At 41.5% G+C, this 23,420-nt stretch overlaps 1 protein-coding gene across 1 annotated transcript in view; it reads left to right on the top strand.

The window, feature by feature from the left end:
- Positions 1-56: 56 nt before the first annotated feature.
- Positions 57-23,420, top strand: part of SNX10 (sorting nexin 10) — a 34,883-nt gene continuing 11,519 nt past the window's right edge. Inside the window, exons 1-3 of the mRNA XM_026842833.1 lie at positions 57-289; positions 15,848-15,903; positions 21,478-21,564. Coding sequence (XP_026698634.1) covers positions 15,880-15,903; positions 21,478-21,564 — 111 coding nt within the window. The 5' untranslated portion in view covers positions 57-289; positions 15,848-15,879. The remainder of the gene's footprint in view (positions 290-15,847; positions 15,904-21,477; positions 21,565-23,420) is intronic.

The following is a 23,420-nucleotide window of genomic DNA, read 5'->3' as shown; positions in this document are numbered from 1 at the left end:
GGCTGCCCGGGCGGTGCGTGCGTGCCTGCGCGTCTGTAGCTGCCGGCGGCGCCGTCGGTGGGTGGGTGGGTGTAGAGCCGGTCTCCGGGTGACGGTGAGGCGCTGCCTGAGCTCGTTAAAAATAAGCCGGGGTGCAGTCAGCGGCTTGGGAAGCCCGGGTCCGAGCAGCGAGCCCTGTTGTAGAGCTGCCGGCTGCGGTAGGGCTTGGCTCCTCCCGGTCTTTGATCTAGGACGCCGCCGCGATTTACAGCTGTTGAAGGGACTACTCAGGAATGATTAACAGCAGGCAGTAAGAAACTTTGGTTTAAATAATTACTAAGCTTGCTTTGAGCCACCGGTTTTTGTTTTGCTAAAGCGAGTCCACCACGTTCGGCAACTGTGATCTTAATATGGATGTGCAAAAGCTCTGCAGGCGTATACGTTATATATACGTTGGTGTATATATATATATATATATATGCATATACGTTGTATCACCATGCGTATTATTGTGTGTGGTAATACATAAATCTATAATGTAGCTAATGACATGATTTTGTATTAAATACATCATGCTTGTACCCTTTTGTCAGTCAGGAGACTGCCTTATTCTTTTGAAATTCGGTGTGTTCTTTCAAGTAAGCGGCCTGAGCATTTTTAGCTGCCTACAAAAGAAGCCTCTGAAATCTCGGCGTGCAGTGAAGGCTAAGCCATTGGTAAACCGAAGGAGGTTCCAGTGACTGGGTTGCTGGGTTTGCCTTGGGCCACGTACCCGGGTTAGGCCCAGAGGGACGCCTGTGTTTGCTTGTTGTCTCTCACCCCCTCACCGGGATCGCCCTGTGGAGACGCAGTCACCGTCAGATCAGCGCACCGATCTCAGCCCCCTTGAGGGTGTGGCAGTTTTAGATAAATATTGCCTAATTCCGCTAGCAGTCGTGAAAAGGTAAAGGCGGATGGAGGCGCGGAGCCAAGCCACTGAGCGTCGGGGGTCTGGCCCGCATTTGAAGCTCCCACCTGGCGCGTGTCCACATCACCCATTGTCCGAGGAAAACAGCGGCTTGAGTTCTCATTTCTCACTTGGCTTCTCACATGGACAGAAAAGGGCTCAAGTGAAGACAACGGTCTGCCTATTCATGCTAGGGAAAACTGAAACCAAAAGTAATGCAAGGCAGGGCTTTCCTGACTGACACAAAACTGGACTTCCTATAAAAAACCACTGTTTTCTTTGTGTAAAAGATGAAAATAATATTTTTGTCTACTTCAGCCTAGGATATTATTTATAATGCTTGACCTGAAATCCAGAAGTCTCTTGTTTATCATTATATTTTATATGGAACCCAAAAAGTATTTACCTTTTAATGAGTTTTATTGTGAAGAACTTGCCCTGGTGCACCATATCTGTATTCATATACTTTTAAGGGCTTATATGTGAACTTTATTGTAGATTATTTTAAAAATTTATTTGGAAAATAATTATATTTAAGTTTTGGGGTTTTTTTTAAAGGAGAAAAACGTTCTGAAAATATTACTCCTGAGGTGCAAACAACATAATCTCTCTAATGCTGTAGTGTAATTAGAAGACAGTAGCACCGGAAGCTTCGTCCAGTTACTTGTCCTCCCTAGTAGAACCTGTGCAAATATAGGCAAAAAGGCAGTCCTTGGTCCCAGAGAATTTATGAAATAGAAAACGAGGCACTATTTGTGAACATAAACAGAAATAGTTGTTTAATCACGTACCTCCAGGTGTTCATGCAAGTGGCAAATTCATTATAAGTTACACTGGTATCATAGTTCCTCTTTCATTTATGTCTTTATAGTTTAACTGCAGTTAACTTATCAGTTGAGCTACTGGAATTAAGGATTTGTGCTTTTATACCATTGCAAAATGGCAGTTGCCAGCTTGCAGATGCTCTTTCCTAAAATTAGCTGGTTTGCGATAGAATCTACTGCAATACTTTTTATGTTTGAATAAACTACTAATTTATTTGAATGATGCAGGTTTGGTGGGGATTTTTGTTGGTTTTTTTTTTTTTTTTTTCTTTCAAGATATGTTTATGGTACAATCAGTCAGGGATAGCCCAGTAGAAAGCTGGAGTAGCATCACAACACTGCATTGCTGTGTTTATTGCCTGGATGAAATATTGCCTGGATCCTATCTTAACAGACTTTCAGTTTTCTGTTTTTTCTTTGTTCCCTACCTTGCAGGCAGAGCTGAGTAAACATTGCCTTTACTCTTCAGAGTCCCTCCCTTACATCTTCTAATACACTTAAGAGTTGCTTTCAGCTTTGCTTTTCCACGTTAACTCCTGAAGACCAGCTATTCTGAAGGTAGTACCTTTCACCAACCCTGGTGTACCTGCTTAAGCTACCCCTGTGCTTGCTGCATGCCCACGGTGCTGTCATAATTTTAGTCTAGATGCAGTGTAGGGATCAGACATGAGTGGTGCCCTGCTGTGCTGCAGGCTCCGGGTGTCCTGGGATTCCCCTTCCCAAGCACAGTGCTGTACAGAGCAAAAATCACTGGCGATTTGGGTCAAATTGAGCAATTCTTAGGTGTAAGAGGAGGTGGGGCATTAAATCAAGCCAGCAGTTGGTAAACATGTTGTGATGTGGCTTCTCTGGGTGAACTGTCACCATCTAGGCAGGATTGGTGATGTGACTGATGTAAGGTTGTAGCACTGAGCAGATGAGGACCAGAACATAATAAGGACAAAGGCTGTATTCCTAGAAATTTTTACAGATGTGATGCTTCTGCACATAAATCTCTTACAAAATAGCTTTTCCCGCCCAGAGAAGGTTGTGGCAGGCATCATTTTGAAGCCTTCTGCATCCTGTTCCTAGTTAAGCAACCCAAGCGTACATCGCCTTGGGGGCTTCCCTCCATCCCCTTGAGGCTTCTTGCCCCTGTCCAGGAGCTGTACTGCCTTTGGCCCTAGGGGCTGCACATGCTGGTACCAAATGTGCTTGCCTTGGTGTGGTGGTCTCCTCTGGCTTCCCTTCTGCTGGTCCTCTGATCCTGTGGAGTGAAAGATGATGTAAAGAATACTGATACAGAAGTTGTGCCCTTCTGACTGTAAAGGCCTGAATCAGTCTTGCAGCCCTATTTTAGTTGATTTTTGCTCCATACTTTTCCTAACTGTCATCATTTCAGGCAACTTCAATCTTCTCTTGCTTTTATCATACATTTTTGTAATTTCTCCATATGAAAGAAGGAAACACTTCTCTGGCAGGCTGATTTAAAACCAAAACAAAACAACACACTACGACACAACAGAAAACACGCTATAGTAAATCCCAAAGTAAAGAGATCGTGAACACTTGCTCAGCAGCATGGACTGCTGGAGGTGTTCCTTGCTTTCTGGGAGTAGGTGAGTAGGATAGGACAGATGACAAATTTGGTGTACCATATCTCTGCAATGTATCACATGGATCTTATTTCCATACATGTGGTATGTAGTCTGCCTAAGCTTTTGGCTTTTGTAAGCAGAGAAGACATCTGGTTGATTTAGGATATTATGATTTTTCTTTCTTCTTGTTAAACATTTTGCATCTTTTTATTATCTCAAAAAAAAACCCCAACCCAACTCACTGATTTTTTTGTTCTTCTGATACTGAAAATACTAAGAGGAAAAAACAGCTATGTGTCCTACAGGAGTTCCCTAACTTGTTGGTAGGATAACTCTTGGGATAGAGAAGTGAATCATGCTCCAGTTGCTTACTGACTACAGGGAACTTAATGCACGAGCCTGGTGCATAGTATTTTGGCTCTGGATCTGTTTATTTATAGTATTTTTTGCTAAATCTCTATACAGTACAGCTTGGGCATAGGTTGGTTGCCTGGATGTGGGTGACTGGTGCCTTTCAAGGGGGATCCAGGACATCTATATGAGTCTGACATCATGATACATGACCTATAGTTGATCCACCTTCTTCTTGGGCAGCAGCTGAAGAGTAAGTAGGACACCTTGTGAACATCCACAAAGACACTGGATGTTCATGTTTAGCTAACTGAATCCTGCTTGTCCAGATTTCTGCAGGGCAGGGGGATCAGTGGGAGATTAACAAAGCATAATCCAATAGTGTAATTGCAAATGGTCCTCTTTGAATTTGGAGAACTTCAAAATAGTATTTCTCTTCTTGAGGTCTAATCTGTGAAGACATATCACTAAATCCTTAAATGCCCTTGAAGCTTCTGTTCCCAGAAACCAGTTTCCTTTTGGACTTCGCTGGGCATGCTATATACATGGTGTCTCTCTGGTACTGCAGCCCAAGTCACTTCAAAATATCTCCCAGTACCACAGAGGAAATTGTCAATAGACATGAACCCTGCAAAAACCTTTATGACTCTGCATCAACCTGTAGGCCTAGCCTGGAAGGAAGGACTTGCTCAGTTTGAAAGGTGTTTCCCTTTGCTCCAGAGTCTATACATGACTGACATTATGGATTGCCACAGAGTCCTTTAGCAGGATGCATATGATGATTTTAATTTGAAACCAACAATATTTTGTTACGGATCTTCTCTACGGTAACTCTTGTGTGTAAGAAGAGAACGCAATTTGCTTTTCATGTCTGCTCTTTGTGGTATGAAGAAATCCACATTTCTTGGCATTTAAAGGTTCTGTGGCTTAAGAAAATTTCTTGTTCCTCTCCCTTTCTTCACTGCCAGAGTTACCTAGGAGGATGAACTCACTTACAGGTATCCTGTGCCTCAAAGCAAAACGGATGTTTTGATACTGCAACAAAGCATTTATTTTACTATGGAAGTTGACAGTGAGTAATATACCTGACCTCTGTGGGGGTGTGCACTGCCAGCACATCCTTCAAGTCCAGGTTCCTGCCCCTCCTCTCCCTTAGGAAAGCCCTAACTGCTTGCTTACCTTGCTCCACGTGTACAACAACAGTCATCGGGTTATAACTTTGTGCCTTCTAATAGTCTCATTGTTTTAATTGCATAATGGTGATGTGTGGTTTTAAATTAGTCATGACTTCAGTACCTGTTTTACTGAGATCTTCAGCTGTCTTCCCAGAGGCAAAGGCTTTGTATTCCCAAAAGCGGCATGCCTCTTCCCAGAAGAAATGAATTTCTACTAATGAGACATGAAAAGGTGAAGTGGTAAAGGGAGTGTTGTGGAGTGGTTACAGGGAGAAGGGAAATAGCTGGGAGTCTCGGGTGCTGGAGGATATTTTGATAATGCCAGAGCTGATGATGTGCTGGGCATTTGCATGTATAAATAGTCACGTTGGCAAGTAGTGTCACTGCAGTCATGCTTGCCTTGAGAACAGCTAAATGTAATAGCCTTGACTCCCATGGCATAGAGTAACACAACACAAAGATACCCTCACATGTCTTCAGACATGTGAAATGAGACCGATGCTTAATGGCTGTGACACCAGTGGGCCTGCTCCCCAAGAATTTATGACTATGTTGCATTTGTTACATCTGTCTGGTTGCGGTATGACTGGAGTTTTATCAACAGGGTTGTTGGGGAGACAGGAAGACAAAACACTCATTCCAGATGAGATAAAGCCTCTCGTCTCCCCCTCTCCAGGCAGATGAAGGTGGGGGTTGCTGTGAAGGTGGTGGGGAAGGCAGCCAGGTGGCTGGCTTAACCAGTCCCTCCACCTCCCAGACACGAAACTGGGTTTCGGCAGTTAGATCCAACAATCAGAGAGGTTTTATAGACAAAATATCTATTTGGAGATTTTATGAAGAACTGTTTGACATACATAAATACTTATGCAGAAACAAAGCCTTCCTTATCTGCTTTCCCCTAAGGAAGCTTTGACTGCTATTTTGCTCTATCACAGTCTAACTCTTTGACCTGCTGGCCAGGAAAAGGATGTCTACACCGGCTGTGTAGTCAAGGCTAAATCTTAGACTAGGGATGCAGGATCCTCTCCCATCTGAGGTCTTTTGGGCAAGCTTTTCAAAGCTGAGTCACAAGGGGTTTAATGCAAACCCTGGTAAGCAATTGTTAATAGTTCAGGTCAGCTTGCAAAGAAACCATCTTGACTTTCTCAGGAAAACTACTCTTCAGTACATACACCAAACATTGTAACTAATGCACAACAACTGTTAAAGAGTGTTTGGAGTACTGTGGACTATCTTCAAGAAAACATAAAAGCAGTCTTCAGGCTTCAGTCCACAGGCAGATTTTGCCTTCCTTTTGTCATTACATACTTGAATTGAAATACAAGATTTGAAAAATAATATGCGGTACTGTAGTATATGTGCATAAGCAATGACTTTCTTTCAAAAATGATTCTTCCGTATTTTCAGGCTCTCCAGAGCCACAGGTCTTTGTCCAAGGCAAGTTTTGCATATCACATATCTTTTATTAAAGTAACATGTCTGCTTGAAAAAATAATGGCTTTAGGATAAACAGCCTCTGAAATATTTTCAAGTATACTTCTAATCTCTCACACAAGGCACCATCTCTGCTTACAGCACTGTCTTGCCTATGCTCTTAGACCATGACAGTAGCAAGCACTAGTGTGTTTCTGAATACTGCAGAATTATTTTGACCACCTAAGGGTCATTGGAGCTTCTGTCATTCTAACCTTGGGTGGTAATTGACTTGTCCTAGACATCTGAAATGTAAGTCTGGTGGCACTGTGGAAAACAGTAATTGGGTTCAGTGTATATGATTACCCCGTAACTGGATTTTTAGCAAAGCTTAATTCTAAAGTGTGCTGTCTTTCCCATAAGCTCAGCTAAACTAGATAACTCTCAAACCTTGAACAGCCTTATTCTCTCTTTAATGCAGAGGATATTCTGGTTATCAGCAGTCAGTTAATGGCTAGCTCTTACAATTGCAAAAGCTGTGTTGTTTTTAGGCTAGATGACAACCATTCTCCTTCCTGTTCTTCTGCTAGATCAATAAAACAGACTCTGTCAAGGACAATGCTTCCTTTATAGAGTGCTTTCCAAGTATGTAAAGCACTTGCCTGTATATAAAGTGCTGCAGGATTTGAAACTTGCCTATAAAGCAGAATGCATCATCAGTAATGATTATTCGATCTCCGTTGACCATAGTGACCCAATTGCATCAGTTCTGCAGAAAAGTTACTGGCAGTGACCCAGGAGGCTGGATACCTGCAGTGAGACTTTCCTCTGTGGGGCTTCCAGCTGTGGAGGATGTGCGGTACTGCTCCCACCTCATCTGGGCCATTCGTTTTGCCAAGTTACCTTGATTGTGGTTTCGTTCTGAGATGTATGTGTAGCCCTGGACTGAAAAGTTATTGTCCCCGCAGCATTGTTATGTTTCTGCAGAGTGGTAGAGCTGGAGAGGATCTCTTGGTGATTGTCAGGTCCCATCAGCCACACAATAGACGTTTATTACATATTTGCATGTAGGACCACAAAGTAGGATTTCAAATACGTCTGTACGTAATTTGTGAGCTTCAGCTGGTTTAGCTAAAGGTGTGATTATGTAAAATTGACACTTGTTCTGTTTTAAGACTGGATTGTGCTTTTTTTGGTCTGAAGTAAATATACTTAAGTGAACCTGGAATAAGCCTTACTTAAACAACACAAACTTAAACCAGTTTCACCTTGGTTTGTTGTTTTCCTGTAGGCTTGTAATGCAGTCTGAGCTGACCAGGTTTAAAATGAAATTAAATCTGTGCATTCTACTCATTTAGGCAGCACCTGCTTCATGAGCAGGAAGTCTTTCTCCTGCTAAAGGCAGAAAAAGTCCTTCTGATTACTTAGTGGTCTACTTGAATTCATTGGTAGAAAAATATCGTGTGGGTTTGGGCACCATGAAAGCAAGCTGTGGGCCATGTTTGTCCTGCAGGCATGAATTTTTCTCCCTTTGCTCTTCTTGCTGCTTGATCTTGAGCCAGTGTTTGCTGTTGATGACCACAGAGCACTCAAACCCAAGTGTTTCTTTTCTTCTCTTTCTCCCATGTTTGTGTGTTTGTCATATTTCTTGCTGTTCGCTGGCTTCTGAGAGGAGTATTGGGATGAAAGTAACTAAAATCATATCTTAACATTTAGTGGGCACAAAAGAAATGAGAAGCAGAAAACCCAGGAATGTGAATAAATCGCTGATTTTCAGCCTGATTTTCTTATTGGTCAGTCTCATGAAAAGTTTCTCCTGCCAAATGCTGTTTTCTCCTCAGAATTGTCTGCTGTAGTAGTGAGTAACACCATTTAGAAGCTATTTACTTATAAAATATTGTTTTCATGCCACTGCCACAGGCTATCTCAGAAAGAGAACAAAGCCTGCTGAACAAACAAGCTGCCCAGTTGAAATCACTGTGAATACGTTCCTAAATGGTTAATTTAATGGTTGATAGGTCCAGCTTGTAAACTACTGCAATATACGGGTGCAGCTACACAGATGCAACACCAGTAGGTTTCTGCTGTCACGATGGGCCATCTGATGCGTTCTTCAGGGGAGGAAAGCCGAATGGAGTGAATTGCTACTGTGTGAGAGACTGGATGGCTGATACAGCTGTAATGATCCCTCATGGGCTTTCTCAACTTTAAAAGACCCGAGAAACACAACAGTTTGAACAGAGACTGTCAAAATGCTTTGGTGAGCGCACTCTGTTGACTGCAATATTTCCTACCTTCCCCACTGTTCTGAGATGCAGTTATAGAGATTGCTTAGGATTGATCTGTATCAGGATGTTATTACTTAACTATTCAATTTATTTTTGACTGTATCTGTGCTCGGTCTTTCCCAGCCATCTTCCCAGACTCACTTCGTGAGACTGGGACTTCTAATTTGTGGTTACAGCCAAGACTATTGCTTTTGCTTCAGCTTCCTCTCTGGGGACAATACCAAGCACTAGCATTTCCTAGATGAGACCAGGTGGCACGTCACAAAAATAGCCATTTTTGTAGAATAAGGAAATCCATAGCAGAAAGCAAGCCAAGTTAAAACGTGTAGTGCTATGTAATAGCAATTTGAGCAGCAGAGAAAAATCATATCATAAATTAAAAGAATATAAAATGAACAAAAAAAGAGAAATTTCTGGCACGTGAGACTCAAAGTGTTTCAGGGAGTGAGTCAGGAAGGAAAAGGTCAGGTGATGTCAGCCTCTGCATGAGAGACTGAGAAAGAAATGTTGCAATAAAACTGCATGGCGTTTGCTGACTTTTGCTCCGCTTACTCAGTGGGAAAGATACAGCTGCCATCAGCCCTTCTTTCCTCATGATATGTAAAAATGAGTTATTACAGAGAGATACCTTGGGGACGATAATATTTTTAGGGCAACTTAATTTGATTTAATGCAGTGAAATACTTAATTCCTTTAAGGAACATGAAGTTTTAGAAGAAAGAAAAACATACATTCTTTGAACGTAAACCCTTCTTCAGAAGCAGTGTTTAAGATTTTTCTTAGGATTTTAATTAGCGTTCTGAAATGCTGATACTTTAGTCTCTATTTACAAATACCTTCTTTTTGGTTTGTAATCCAGTTTGTAAAAGCAACAGCTGTCTGATGTGTTGTTTGTAATTGGCATCATATAAAAATATCTAGGGGTGGCCTATCTGTCTGTGTGTGATTGTATATTGCCAGTTCTTGTTGGTGTATCTAATAAGATGTGCGTATGGTTTGTGAGTGAACAACATGTACATCTTCACTTGTCATTTTTGTAACTGAACAGAACTTTGACTTTGAAAGTACTTGGGTACTGTGTCAGCAATTGGAATTTAGCCTGGAATTTACTTGCTTCTTTCCCTTTGTTTTCAAAGGTAGTTTTAATGGCAGTGGTATACTCTAATTTATGTAAGTATTGGCAAGAAGTCTAATGCTTATCCAGTATTTTCCACGTTGAATGTATACAGCTATAGTTGAGAGGTGATTGAATTTGCCAGACTGTTGGTTATGAAAGGGATTTCTCTTAGCTCAGAGGATCTCAGAAATTCTCTGGAGCTTACTGAGACTTTACCTTGGAGGTCACCAATGCTTCTGTTCAAAGACTGCCTCATCTCTTTGTTGGCATCCTGAAAATGCCCTAGCAACAAAATCGGCAATTATTTATGCTACAAAATCATTTAGTGTAGTTCAAGCTACTTACTATACACTGTAATATTTGCAAAGAGTTAGGAAAGGCAGGCTCACGTGGCAGACCAGCTTGACAGGCTGCCTGGAGTACACAGGAGCCAGGGCTGCAGGGGAATTTTGAGCGGTCCCCAGGTTGTGGTAAGCATCAGCCCTGAGTAATTACTGATTACCATGATGAAGGCTGGCACATACTGTTCTTTCAGTGTCTTGACCCACGATTACATTTCTGTAGCCATTGCCTAAAATCCCAATCTGCCAGAATTAGCCTCACTGGCATTTTCTAATGGGAAAACCTGAAAGTAATAGTTGCTTTGGGATCAGCAACCCACTGAAACTGCAGAATATGCATGAAGTCCTTTGGTTGAGCATACCTCTGCAATTTGAGACTGTAAAAAAAAAAAAAACCCCACCCAAAAAAACAACAAAAAACCACATTCAATGCCCTCCCTCACTGTGACAAGATTTCTTAGTACTTCTTCCTTGTTTATCTTTAGGTTTTTGGAGGTTTGAGAGGCTTGGTGTGCGAGTCATACTGCTGTCCAGCAATATGGTATTAAGTTGATGCAATTCAAAGCATGGTCTAATACCACTGTAATTGGAAATCTGTGATCCACACCTGACACCACAATCCATGACATGAATGTATTTTGGAGAAGAGAGGGAAATTCGTGTTTGATTAACTCTTTGATTTTTACATTTCTCTGAAATTAATGAAAATTTCTTTGATAGGTTTTTTTTTTTTGTTTTTTTTTTTAAACAGCCCAAATTCATTGTCTTAATAAAAACAGTAGCTAGGAAGTAGCTACGGAGATTGCAGTATAAGGGAATGGCTGATTGGGAAAAACCAGTAACATAGTGTTTAAAGAGTGTCTTCTAGCTGGTGGCCATAAACAAGCATTTAGCAACCAAATGGAGTGAAATCCTGTAGGAAAAGAGTAGTTAACTAAGCATCGTGACAGCAGTGGCTGGAAATAAGGATTTCGAGTGCAGCTGGAAAGGCATGATTTTTGGCAGTGCGTTTCTATGCCACATTGTGGTTGGAGAGAAGGTCTGTGAAAGCTGTCGATGATTTGGAAAGCTCTTGTTCTTTTAAAAGCAACTTAGATGGTGTCCTCGTTTCCTGCTTGGCAACAAAACGATTCTGCTGCTACTGTAATACAACACTGATGAAACAGGTACCTCGAGGCTGGAAAGTGAGATGGATTTGCTCAAGGGGTACTTTATTTTGTTGACTTCTGTTGTGGTTTTAATTCGGCCCGCAGCCAAACACTGTGCAGCTGCTCGCTCACCCTTCCCCATCCCCAGGGAATGGGGGAGAGGGTTGAAGGAGTAAGGGTAAGGAGACTTGTAGGTTGAGATGGAAACAATAATTGAAATAAAATAATAATGATAATAGTAATAACAGAAAATACAAATGAGTAATGGACAGTGTGATTGCAAACCACCCACTGACTGATGCCCAGCCTGTTCCTGGCTAGTGATCCCAGAGAAGAGAGAATCCTGAAACCACAATCCCAGAAGCCAGAGTGAGCTTCCCAATCAATCCTTATCTATATAGTGAGCATGACATTAGATGATACGGAATACCATTGGCCAGTTTGGGTCCATTGTTTTGGCTGTGCTCCTTCCCAGCTTCTTGTGCACCTGTGCACTAGCAGGTACATGCGAAATTGAGAAGTCCTTGTTTTCTTAGCAACAACTAAAAGCATCGGTACATTATCGATATTATTCTCATATCAAATCCATACTGAATACAAACCACAGCACTATTCTAGCTACTAAGAAGGAAAACTAGCTCTATCCCAGCTGAACCCAGGACAACTTCCCTAAGCGGTATGCAGACATCTGAGTGCTGTGCAGCGTTTAGAATGAAAATGGGGATGTTTTCCATATTCTTGTCACTTCTCACAAGCAGACCGTTATGATGCTTTGCTGAGGGAATGCAAGGTGGATAACCAGCAGAGTAGATGAAAGAAGGAAGGATGCTCTGTGTCCTCCACCGTTGAGAATTACAGTCCTCACTGTCCTGTTTGTGGACAGTGAGGGACAGAAGGAAACTTGTGGCTCCTCTGATAAGCACAGTTGAGTTGACCCCAGGTATTAAACTGGACCAGGTGAAGTAGGACACATACACTTACACTGAGGCTGAGTTACTCTGGATTGACTGGGAGTCCCTGCTTGGGGAACGTAATTTGAATAAGATTTTTCCTGTCAACAAGAGCAGGAGTTCTGTGATGGCCGTGTACCCAGTTTACAAATGCCAAGCAATGTTATGATGTGGTCAGTGTGGCATCACAGAATGGTACATTTTGTATAAATGTATGCTACCTGTAGTTTTCATATCTTTTCCTCAAAACTGAGCAATAAGTACTCAAAATTTTTACTGTTTCTTATACTCTGAGGTTCCAGTATGAGCACATTTTGGTCACTGCTGGACTAGATGGACCTTTCCATTGATATATACAGTATGGCTTGTCTTATGATTCCAGGCAGTTTTGTTCCATAAGCAAGTTAACATTGCTTTCTCCCACTTGTTATCATTTCATTTGAAACCTATAATAACATTTCATCCATGCTTCTGACTAGCTGTAAGTTAGTACTGAGTTGGGATTTAGCTCCTTCATTTACTACTGCCTTGGAACAGCAGTGGCACAGGCATCCCTCAGGTCCTCTGCTCTGTGCAGGAGTTGCAGATGCTCTTTTCCCAGCAGTGACTCTCCCTGCCAGTGACTGACTTTTCAGAATTTGTCCAGAACGTGAGGCTTCTGCAAATACAATAAATGCTCCCCAAAAGAAACTTGTATTGTCCTATCCTGAATATAAGTGCTACTTATGTTTTAGCATGGGATTACTGAGTTTATGATAGTCTTTTTATGTGCTCTCTAGAGCTGGTATCTTAATTTATTACAGCTCTATTCTTCATACCCTCCCCCTCCCACCATCACCCCTTGCATGTGTATTTTCCTTACAACTCCATATGGATGACTTGGCTTTCAGGAACATAGGTGCATGCAGGCATGTTCTGTGATTTATCTGTTGCACCTAAAAAAAAAAAGCACTGCAGCACTTGTGGGTTTTTTTCCCCTTGATTTTTTTTTTTTCTTTAGGTTACAGGAAATATGGCAAGTCATCCTACGTAATCTTTTTACTTTGGATGGTTGTTGGCAGTTGTGGAGCCATTCCCTGGTGATTTTGTTGATTATGAAATTAAGAACTGTCAAAAACATGTACTGCAAGGAGCAGGTGTTAAATATATGAAACTAATTAAGAAAAAAGAAGTCTTCAGACTGATAATAGATCAGAAGCAGAACAAAAACTTCCTCAAAGCAATGGGGTTTTTTACCCAGTCACAGCAGAAAACATTTTATCAAAACTACAGATCTACCACTGCCTTTTTTGATTCTTTTTCTCAGCACTGGTTTCCACATTTGTCTCTTGGTGGAATTTTTTTTTTTTAATGAGAAAAAAACCCAGAAACCTTCAGTTTGTCTTCTGAAGGCTGCTTCTCTCAGTCACCAGTATTTTGGGTAGGGCTTTTCTAAAGATAAAAAGACATTTTTTTAAGCAGACAGTTGAACTGTTCTGCTTCACTGGCTTCTACGTGTGTTAAAGAAATCCCAAAATATATGTCTTGCTATGAGACAGATTACTGCATTCAGTATGTTTGCAAGTGGTGACAGTGACTGGGATGATCTCAGACTTGGGGTGATCTCAGTGGGTTTGTGTTTCCTTTTTTTTTTTTTTTTTTTTTGATGAAAAAAACAATGTACTTTAAATATTTTAGGAAGGCTTTTGGTGCTGAAATATTAATTTTAGTCATTAAATATTGAAAATTGTGATGGCTATTTGGAGTTTAAACTGTTCTTTCTGATGCACCAGTTCTGTGCTATAACTTGGTCATTAGAAAAACAGACAACAAGATGAAATGTGTTATTTCAGCCCTGTCATTCACTAACAGTGTCAGGAATGATATATTTTGGACTTGCATAATTTCTTTCTTAAATCAGTTAAGAGACAGAACGAGGCTGCAGAATCTGATAGAATAAAGGTATATAATTGGGAAAAAAAAGCTGTTTTTTTAAAAAAACCCAACACATTCAACCAGAGCAGAAAGGGGGATGATACCACCCCCACCCCTCCAAAAAATGATGTAGGTTTACAACTCCACCCACTGGGAAGAGATAGCAGACAGAATCCTAACAGCCCGAGCCCTGCACAGTGTTTTCTGTGGTGTGGGCTTGCACTCTCCTGAGAGATAAAAGCTGTTTATCCCTACTGTACGGAAGGCTCCAAACATACTTCAGTATTAACAGCAGTTAAAACTGATGAGCCAAATTCTTGCCCACCCCTCTTGTGGAGTTGTTTGGCACTGCTGAGACTGTGTAGGGAGAAGTGTCTCAGGCTCTTCTATTGCCTTCAGCCCAGATCATATGTGCCAGTTAGGCATAAATACATTGAGTAAAAGAAGAAAATTTATTTGGAGTGTGTTTTTGTCAGTGCCATCCTAGCTGCAGAAGTGAAATGGTGGCCTTGTCTTTACAGAGACGAGAACCGTACTGCTGACACCGTTTAGTATGTCTGAAGTCCTGTGTATGGACATTTCTATTTGGAGGCAGAGTATCTTGATCCTATAAAAATTTGACAAAGATATGTTTGTGCCAAAATAATTTCCCAGTCAAAGAGATATATGTGTGCTTATCTTTGTGCTCTGTTTTACTAAAATAGTTGAAGTTGGGTTTTTGAAAGTGAGACGTGTTTGTCCAGAGGGTTGCATGGGGAGGATTTTGCTCAGCTTCTCCTGCTCGAGTGTCATCCCTCCTGACTGTGGAGCCTGTGTGGGGAGATAGATGTACTGGGGGTGAAGGAGGCATCCTGCTTGGGTCTTCTCGGTTTGGAAAGAGGCGTCTGACTTTTCACAGCTGAGGAGGCAAGAGGCAGTTTTTGTAGGTGAGGGTAAGTTTAGGTGTTAGCTGGCAGTGGCTGGATGGCACGTGGGAGAGGTAAGGGGGAAAGGCAAATGGCAAATCCTTTTCCCATGGCAGTTGTTTTTAGACAGGTGGTGTGTATGTAAGTAGCAAGTTAATAAAGCTGCCATGCTCTTTCCATGTGGGTACCTGTCTGGAACAAACTGGCTGATTTAAAGGGCTGCAGGGGTAGTTAAAAACTTATCAGGATTTCCAGTGAAAAAGTGGATTTAGAACATAAGTAAATAATGGGATTTTTTTGATTGGTCGAATTATACACTTCCCTACATGGAGGTTTTAAAACCATGGACGCTGTGAAATTTAGCCTGAGTTACAGCTAGCCTGCAGGATCCAAACAGTTTGTGTGTCTCTGCTTATCTCTGTCTCAGAGAAACGGTTGAGAGGGGTTTTTGATTGTGCTGACTCAGATGTTTTATCGTCTCCTGGGCCTCAGCCGCAGTCACGCAGAGCTGTGCTTGGGTGTGTGGGAGCAAGGTGTGGGCAGCACTGCCTCAGCTGTGTTTGTGCACAGGGGATGTTGGCTGCGTGGAGCTGGTGGGAAGTGGGTGCAAGGATGAGCCTTGGGGCAGCTCTCGGAGCGATGAAGAAAAGCACTGACTTCCAGAGATGGACAGGCATCACTGGACTGTCATGTATGACAGATAGCCCCAGACAGGGCCTAACACAGTGCTTCTAAAATGGGATTTTTTTCAATTAATGAATTCTTAGCTATAGTTAATGCAAACATGTTTTCTGGTATATATGGCACTGTGCCTGGCTCTTCCCAGTGTCTGCTAATGTCTAGCAAAAGTGATAATGATGTTCAGAGAACTACTGAACGCACTAAATGCCAATCTCATGTCTGGTTTTGTTTTTTTCAGGCTGATTTTTATTTTAATACAAACCAGTGAAGATGACACCGAAACATGAAAAACAAGTAAGTCACCTCTAATCTTTAATAAAAAAGGATTCTAGTTTGGTGGTTTTGGATTGAATTTCATTAGGGTTCCCATGGACCAGGAAAGATTCTTCATGCTTTTAATTGTCTGGCTACAGAATATTATGGAGCGATGTGGTGTCAGTTCCTTAAAGTTTGATGGAAGAATCAAATATTCATTGGATTAGAGAGAAGGAGAGTAAGTGACTCTGTACATAAGGGGCTCAGACACTGAGATAGGAGAGATTTCAGTCTGCTCTCTGTCAGTCTTCAGGTGTTTTGTAGGACGTAATGGTTGGAGCTGCATCTGAACTCTGATTATCAGATGCATGGACCACAAGAATCACAGTTGCACACTCTCTTTTACTCAGTCCCAATGAACATTAAAAGTTTAAGAATAATTTGTTCAGCTGTTAGTCTCTTATCAGCCTTACTACTCAGCATGCACAGAGTAAAGATGTCAAAACTCCCAGCGTGAGAAGTCCCCATGTCCTTTGTGGTTGATCCTTTTACTAATAGGCAACCTGATGGGAAGCTGTATTTTTCTCAGGAGCTTTGTGGAAAATGACTCTTCAGGAGTTATTGACTAATCAGATGTCTAACAGTGGCACCATGGAGCATGAGGTTATCACCTGATACAGTCCTGAGCATAGACATTTGAATTAAAATGCAGCTGGAATGATTAATGTGAATAATCATCCAATGTGAGATTATTTTTATTCCTCCTCCATGTGGTAGATTTTTTCCCTATATTAAAAATAGATGTTTTCATGCCAGTTTTTCTATTTTCCTAATAGGAAAATGTTAAAAGGAGAGTTCTCAGAAGCAGTTTTGAAACAGTTTTTGTGGTCAAATTCTATATAGTAGAGCTTCTGTCTTATCCTTGTCTCTGAGCAATCCATTGTACTGTGCAGAAATATTTCCAACAGGAGAAAGAAGGTGGGGAAAAGAGAAAAAAACCCAAACATGTTTGCTTCAGCTGCTTTTTACCTTTATGGTGTATTCTTTCTTTTGAGGCAGATCCAAGTGGGACCATTTCAGTTCTCAGTGCTTGTGTCTACATGACCTCAGTGCTGCCTTTTTCCTCTGCTGTCAGTACTCATGTTCTTTGCATAGGACTGTAACCACAAGGAAGTAGCTGTAAACCAGGCTTTAGGGTCACTTTGGCCATTTTGTTATTTATGTGTGACCCTCACTACTTGGACTGCTCCAGGCCTTGAGGACAGAGTAGTAAAATTCCACCAGTGCCATGCCTAAACTGTTTTAGGCAGGAATTAAGAGGCACATCCAGCCAGAGAAGCTGCACTGCCAATTCCTGGTTGTTAAGCAGTTATGACTATTTGTAGTAGTTACGATTACTTTTGGGGCAGATTTGAAATTATTCATGAGGATGTTTGAGCAGGTGTGGCTGCTGGGCTCAATAACAAAACTCTAGCACTAGCAGTTTGGATAGGAAATGTTTTGCATATGAATTTAGCAGTTTCCAGGGAGAAGGAATAAATGGAGATGCCACTTCTTCCAGTATCTTTCTGATGAGTCTATATTGTTCCCAGCACAGCAGGCCTCCATGGCCAGGTGGGACACTTTGAACTGTCAGCAGTAAGTTCTGGTTTTGAGAATTGTTCCCCTTAAGCTTTAGAGGACAGATACCATTCTTGAATGCAGACTAGATATGCATGTATTGTGCCCCTCCATTAAAAAACAAAAACCAAAATGGAAAGTTTATATCATGTGGTGTAACAGCTAAATCTGCAATTCTGGAAAAACTGAGCAGAACTGAGTGGGGGAAGATGACAACTTGAAAAGGATTGCAGCTGTCAAAAGTAAAAAGTCCCTGAAACCTTGGCTCTCTTCAGGGTCTGCTTTCCAGGTTGTGTGGCTGGACTGCAATACAGTCTTGTGACAAAAGATGAAGTTAGTTTTCATGTGGGCTGTGGGAGGGAGAGGTCAGCCTCATCTCCCCTAGGTGAACAGTGCGTTACTTGAAGATGGACACGCCTATTGAGAGTATCCTAGTTTTTATAGCAAGAAGGGGAGGAAAGGGAGTGTATACAGAGCAGAAAGGTAGCTATTACCCAGAACTACTGTATTCTGGTGTCTTTATGATGAGTGAATGCAGGATGGACTGAGCATACAACAGCAATATCCCAGAGGAATATTCTGCCACCTAACTCTGCTTGGACCCTACCATAGCCTATATGTGAATATTGGCCTTTACAAACCCACTTTTATAGGGTCAGGGAGTATAAGCACCTTTTCTGGCACTGTGTGTTCATCTTTACTGGGCAGTTAGGGTTGATTTGGTTAAATCAGTATTTTTGTCCCAGTGGGATCATGTATCCTGGAGAAGGCTTAAAGGTCCAAAGAGGAGGGATAGTCTATGTGTGCAATACCACTGTTTCAGAGCAGCAGAAACTGTAGTGGGATTTGGGATTAACACTTCCTGGGTTCAAGATGTTTATAGGGGAAGTAACCATAGCTCTTGAGAAAGGCTGTACATTTTTGGTTTTGTTTTCTAGTTGCTTAACATACATCTTGCTTCATTCTGAACTCAGCCTCAGTATTCTTTGGTAAATAAAGGGGGGGGGGGAGGGAAGAAATGCCCAGTCTTCTGCTAAAATCCTGGTGTTTCTAATCGGAGCTGATGCTGACTGCATATGAGGGCTGCAGTTTGCAGAGGTGCTTTGCTGTACCGCAGATAATTTTAACTCTTGGCTCAGTGTTATACTGCCTAGACACCTGCCTGCCAGAGTGTACAGCAGGTCTCCTTTCCTCTCTAGGTGTAGTCTGAAGGGTGGTTGACTTTCTCAGTATTGAAACTCAGGGAGTATTTAATCATGTGGTCTGGAATGACTTGCAAGGTAACCTGTAGCTAACTCACAGTATATCCAATAGTAACTTTTAATCATAATACTTTGGTATAATAGAGATTGAAAGAAGCATTTTATTTCAAAAATTATTTTGATTCACTGCAAAGGAGAGGGTTATAGAAGGTTACTTGGAAATGAAGTAATTTGGGGAACCTAGACAAAGGAAGGGCAATGAGAAGCCAGTATGGTGGTAGGTTAGCGGAAGGGGACTGAGGTTTGGTTATGAGCTGGCTACCTGCAGTTGTGACTCCTGAACTGCAGCAGTTGGTTGAAGGGAAGAGAAGAGCGGTGTTCTGTTTGAAGCTTCCTGGCATAATTCCTCTTCCACTTGCAGGACTGATGAATTTAGTGCTCAGGAAAGAAAAGAAGGTATGTTTAGGAGAAGTGCTTGCAGCTCTGGGGAAGAGTGGGACACAGGAAAATGGGAGGCTGGGGAAAACAAAAACTTGGGAGAACACAAGACTAGGGATATGAAAATATGTTACAGTGGATCTGAAAATATGCTATGTCTATATATGTGTGCTAAATATGATAGACAGTGAGGCAGGTGGAAAAAAAAGTTTTCTTCTCAGTTGTTCAGCACATAGCTCAGGATCTGCTCAGGAGTGGGAATAACTTCCTCAAGTCTCCCACGAGTGTTTTTGTAAAAGTAAAGGCATGACCCTCAGTTGGTAGAAGTAATTACAGCTCTGTTAACTTGTTCCTCTTGTGCCATGTTGGCATGGGGTTAAAAAGCTGTTGAGGAGAATCAGGCTCCAGTGCTCTTCTGCGAGGAAAGTAGTGACAGAGGTGGTGAGAGCCCTTCAAACAAGCTTTCTTTGGCAAGGTGCTCATGACACACACTGAAAAGGTATCCAGCAATAAAACAGAAAACACCCCTGTGACTACGAGCTGAGCTAAGTGAGATAAAACTGTGGGCTGTATCCAGCCATCAGGCCACAGGGTCCGCATCCCTGAATCAGGACCACCAGGAGTCATCATTTACCAGCACGGTAAACGATGTATTCCAAAGCATGAACACCACCCTGCTATGTACAGAGTGCAACGACTGTTCAGGGAAAAAAAAAAATCTTTCTGTTCAAGGTTGTCATTGTTCTGTCAGTTCACTGAAGGTTGCTGCTGGTGGCACGCTGAAATGTGTGTGGTGGGGGGAGAAGACTTGGCTGAAGAGTAAAGGTTTCTTTTCTGACATCTGTGGTTTGGGCATGGAGAGACACATTTTGAGAGCTTTCTATTTCAAGATTTCTTGATTTATGCAAAGTCATACTGCAAAAGCACGTTATTTACCAGAGACGCTGTCATTGCTCCCACAGTTGATTCCTGTACCTGGAGATGTTTTGCAGTGCCTTCCTCTCAGAAGGAATGTATCTACAGCTTAAAATTATAGAGTTTTCTTTAACTGAGTCATTGTTTAAGTGGTTGGCTTAGCTCTTTGTGTAAATAGCTTATTTAAGCAACTGAAGTAGGAGAGCCTATTTGTTGCTTGGGAAATAGCAGGTAGTTAGGCACATTTTCAACCTTTGTTTTTAAAAGAAACCTTTTCCATCCCAGTATGAACATACAGATTTGCCAGGGTTTTTTGGTGGTGTTCTTTTTTTTTTTTTAAAAAAAAAAACCAAAACCCAAAACATGATCATTAGCTAAGGATACTTAGAAGTGTGTAATTCTTCAGCCTTTTCCAATTCCTCTTAGTGATGCCCAGTTACATAACAGTAATGCCCACAGGCCTCTCACACCCCTTTGGTATTCTTCTAAATTATTTTATAAAAGTAGAAATTAAAAGGAAATAGACTGTATGTGACAACTTCTATGACAAATATTTTATATCATTGTCTCCCCAAAATGGGGAATTGTGCTCTGCAGCATGGCTGTGTTGCTTCCTTGGACAGGTTGATGGGCAGACTGGAATATAGCAGTGTCCAGGTCCTGCATCCTTGGGTATACTCCATGGCTTAAGTTCCTGGTGTATCAAGAAGCATTATGTGTCATGGCAGAGGAGGAGGATTTGTCTCCTTCCAAACAACACCCAGGACACTGGACTTGAGATCTTGAATACCCTGTGTTGAATCTATGTGTGTCCAGGGCAATTAATAGTGTTACATCCTTTTCCACTGGCTGGAGTGAGTCATTTGGGGCTTAGGAAAGAGGCAGTTCTTTAGTTCCTTGTTGAGGTACTGAGCACTTGCCTCCAATCCCTGAAATCAATGGGTATAAATATTTGATTTTAAAAAATATAAGTACAATGACAAAAGAAATTTAGGAGCAACTATAATGCTATACATATATATTGGGTACATGGAGCAGGTTTGTAACACATTCTTTGTGAATGTTGACTACAAGGGTGGGAAGAGCCTAGTTCTCTCTTACATGTGTGACTTTGAATGTTAGGTTTTTAGTTTGTAGCTACTGATATCACCAAATCTCCCCTGCACGAAACATGTATGACTTGTCACAGTATTACTTAATCTGAAATTCTCCTTTTCAGTTAGCACTTTGGCGAGGAATTTCCCGGACATGTGGTATAGCTCAGATGATTCATTGCTTTTTGCTTCCCCTTTTATAGGGTTGCAAAATTCAATAAAGAAGCAGTTCAGCTTTTAATCTGAGCACAGTAGTTTGTGAAACAGCAGAGCGATGAAGAGAGTCTTTCAGGCTCCCTTTGTCTTCTGAAATTAATTGCTTGATTTTTATTATGCACTTGCAGGAATTTGTAACTGTCTTGGTGCGAGACCCCAGGACTCAAAAAGAAGACTCATGGCATTCTTACATAGACTATGAGATATTTATTCATGTAAGTATAAAAAAATATCAGTGCAGATTCTTGGGGCTTTTATATCTGATTCTGTCCAAGCCAGGGTTCTCTTTGGGGTATTGATGGAATTTCTCTACACCACTTCTAGGAGACTGGAAGATATTATTGTCCTTTTAACTGAGATGCAGTAGAACAGGTAAGGTGGGTTGGCCAAAGGCCATGTAGAAGATCTGTGACAGAGCTGGGAGGTGAACCTGATATTGTGTTCACATGTGCACTGCACAGTGTCCTGCAGCAGAGACTGTTCTTATCTTTACATATCAACTAGAAGGTTGTCTACAGTCAGTGATATCTTACCATTACAGAATTCAGGTGTTCAGGTATTCATGGGAAAACAACTTTTCAAGTAATTATCTGGTTATTGGTACTTCAAATTCTTCCGAGTTCTTTTTGCCATGTTATTGGTTGATGCAGTGTGGTTGTTTTCAGTGTACCTTGACATTCATATTAGGCTGGTTTAGTGGTGCTTGGATATGCCAAGTAACTACATTTGGGTTTGTGACTGTAGTCTGCCATATGGTAATGGGAGTGCACTTAGAATTATGGTTCTCTTGTGTCTTAAATCTGTCCTATATGTAATTTTGTTTTGTTGATTGTTCTTCTTTGGTGGATGACATACGGAAGAAGTTATCCCAAATCTAGATCCAGGGGTTTTAATTGCAACGTAAAAAAAAAAATTTTTTATGAAGTGTATCAAGTATCACGTGAAGAATTTGAAATCACCAACTTACAGGGTTAATGCTTGGCACAAGACCAAAAGCATTTCCTTCCTGTGTGGGACAGTTAAGCATTCAGTGTAATGAGAGCAAGCAGTCAAATGATGGCTTGTTAAATGTCCATTGTGACAAGTACTTCTCTTCTGTGTGGCAATCAGTCCTGTGAAACTTTTACATTTTACAATGTGGTTTAAGTACTGGTTCTAAAGCAATTGTATTTTTGACTTCTGATAAACAGAATTTCTGTAGATTTGGTGGGGCAAGTGGTGTATTACTGTTTCACAGGCATTGGTGCATCTGAATATATATTACTTTATATATTACTGGCTTTCTCAGTGACTGCTAAGTTGGGGTGATGTCATTGAGAACTCGGTGTTATATGATTCAGCACCGGGCATCTGAAGCTGATAAGCATCAGCTTCATCATAAGGATCAGCTCAGCTTCCTACCAGCACAATGCCAGGCCTTTCAGAGACCAAGTCTCTAGGTCAGTCCTACCATCCAAGCTTCTCAGCGGATTAAAAACCTTGGGTCTGCCAGGCTTTTAGACCAGCTGGATTCCCCTTCTGCCCAGCTCCTAGAGCATTTGGCTTCTTAAACTGTGAGGTATCCCAGACGCTCATCTCTTCCAGCAAGCTGGCGTCTTTGGGCCCTCTACAGTCTGCGTCGTTTGGCTGTCTAGGAGTTGTGGTTCCTGGCAAGTGATTGAGGGTGGCTTGGACTGCAGGCAGATTTATAATGGAGTCCTGTCTGGTAGGTAGGGTTTAATCTAAATGTATGCTCCGTGGGAAAATTTGGCAAAAGCATTTAATTTCCGGGAATTGTTTCTCTTTTGATGAATTGGCATTTTTCTAGTGGACTAATAGTGTTCTGTGGGAAAGCTTCCAAATGCTGCTACTTGTGGAGAGCAATCACGTTGGTTTCTTTGATTTAAGTAGGATTGTGCACTGGAAGAACTCTGTGTAGCTATCTGTTTGCAGGGTTATAACTAGACTAGCTAAACATGATTTTTTTTTTCCCTGGAAAGATCGGCATTATCTGCTGAAACTTTTTTTCTGAGATCTTTTTTCCTGTTACTGTTGTGCCGTAATCTAGATCTCTTGCTTTTAAAAAGAAAAA

Source organism: Athene cunicularia (genome assembly GCF_003259725.1).
Source record: "Athene cunicularia isolate RWA chromosome 2 unlocalized genomic scaffold, athCun1 chr2_part1, whole genome shotgun sequence".
NCBI lineage: Eukaryota > Metazoa > Chordata > Aves > Strigiformes > Strigidae > Athene > Athene cunicularia.
This window is presented reverse-complemented; position numbering and strand designations above follow the sequence as displayed.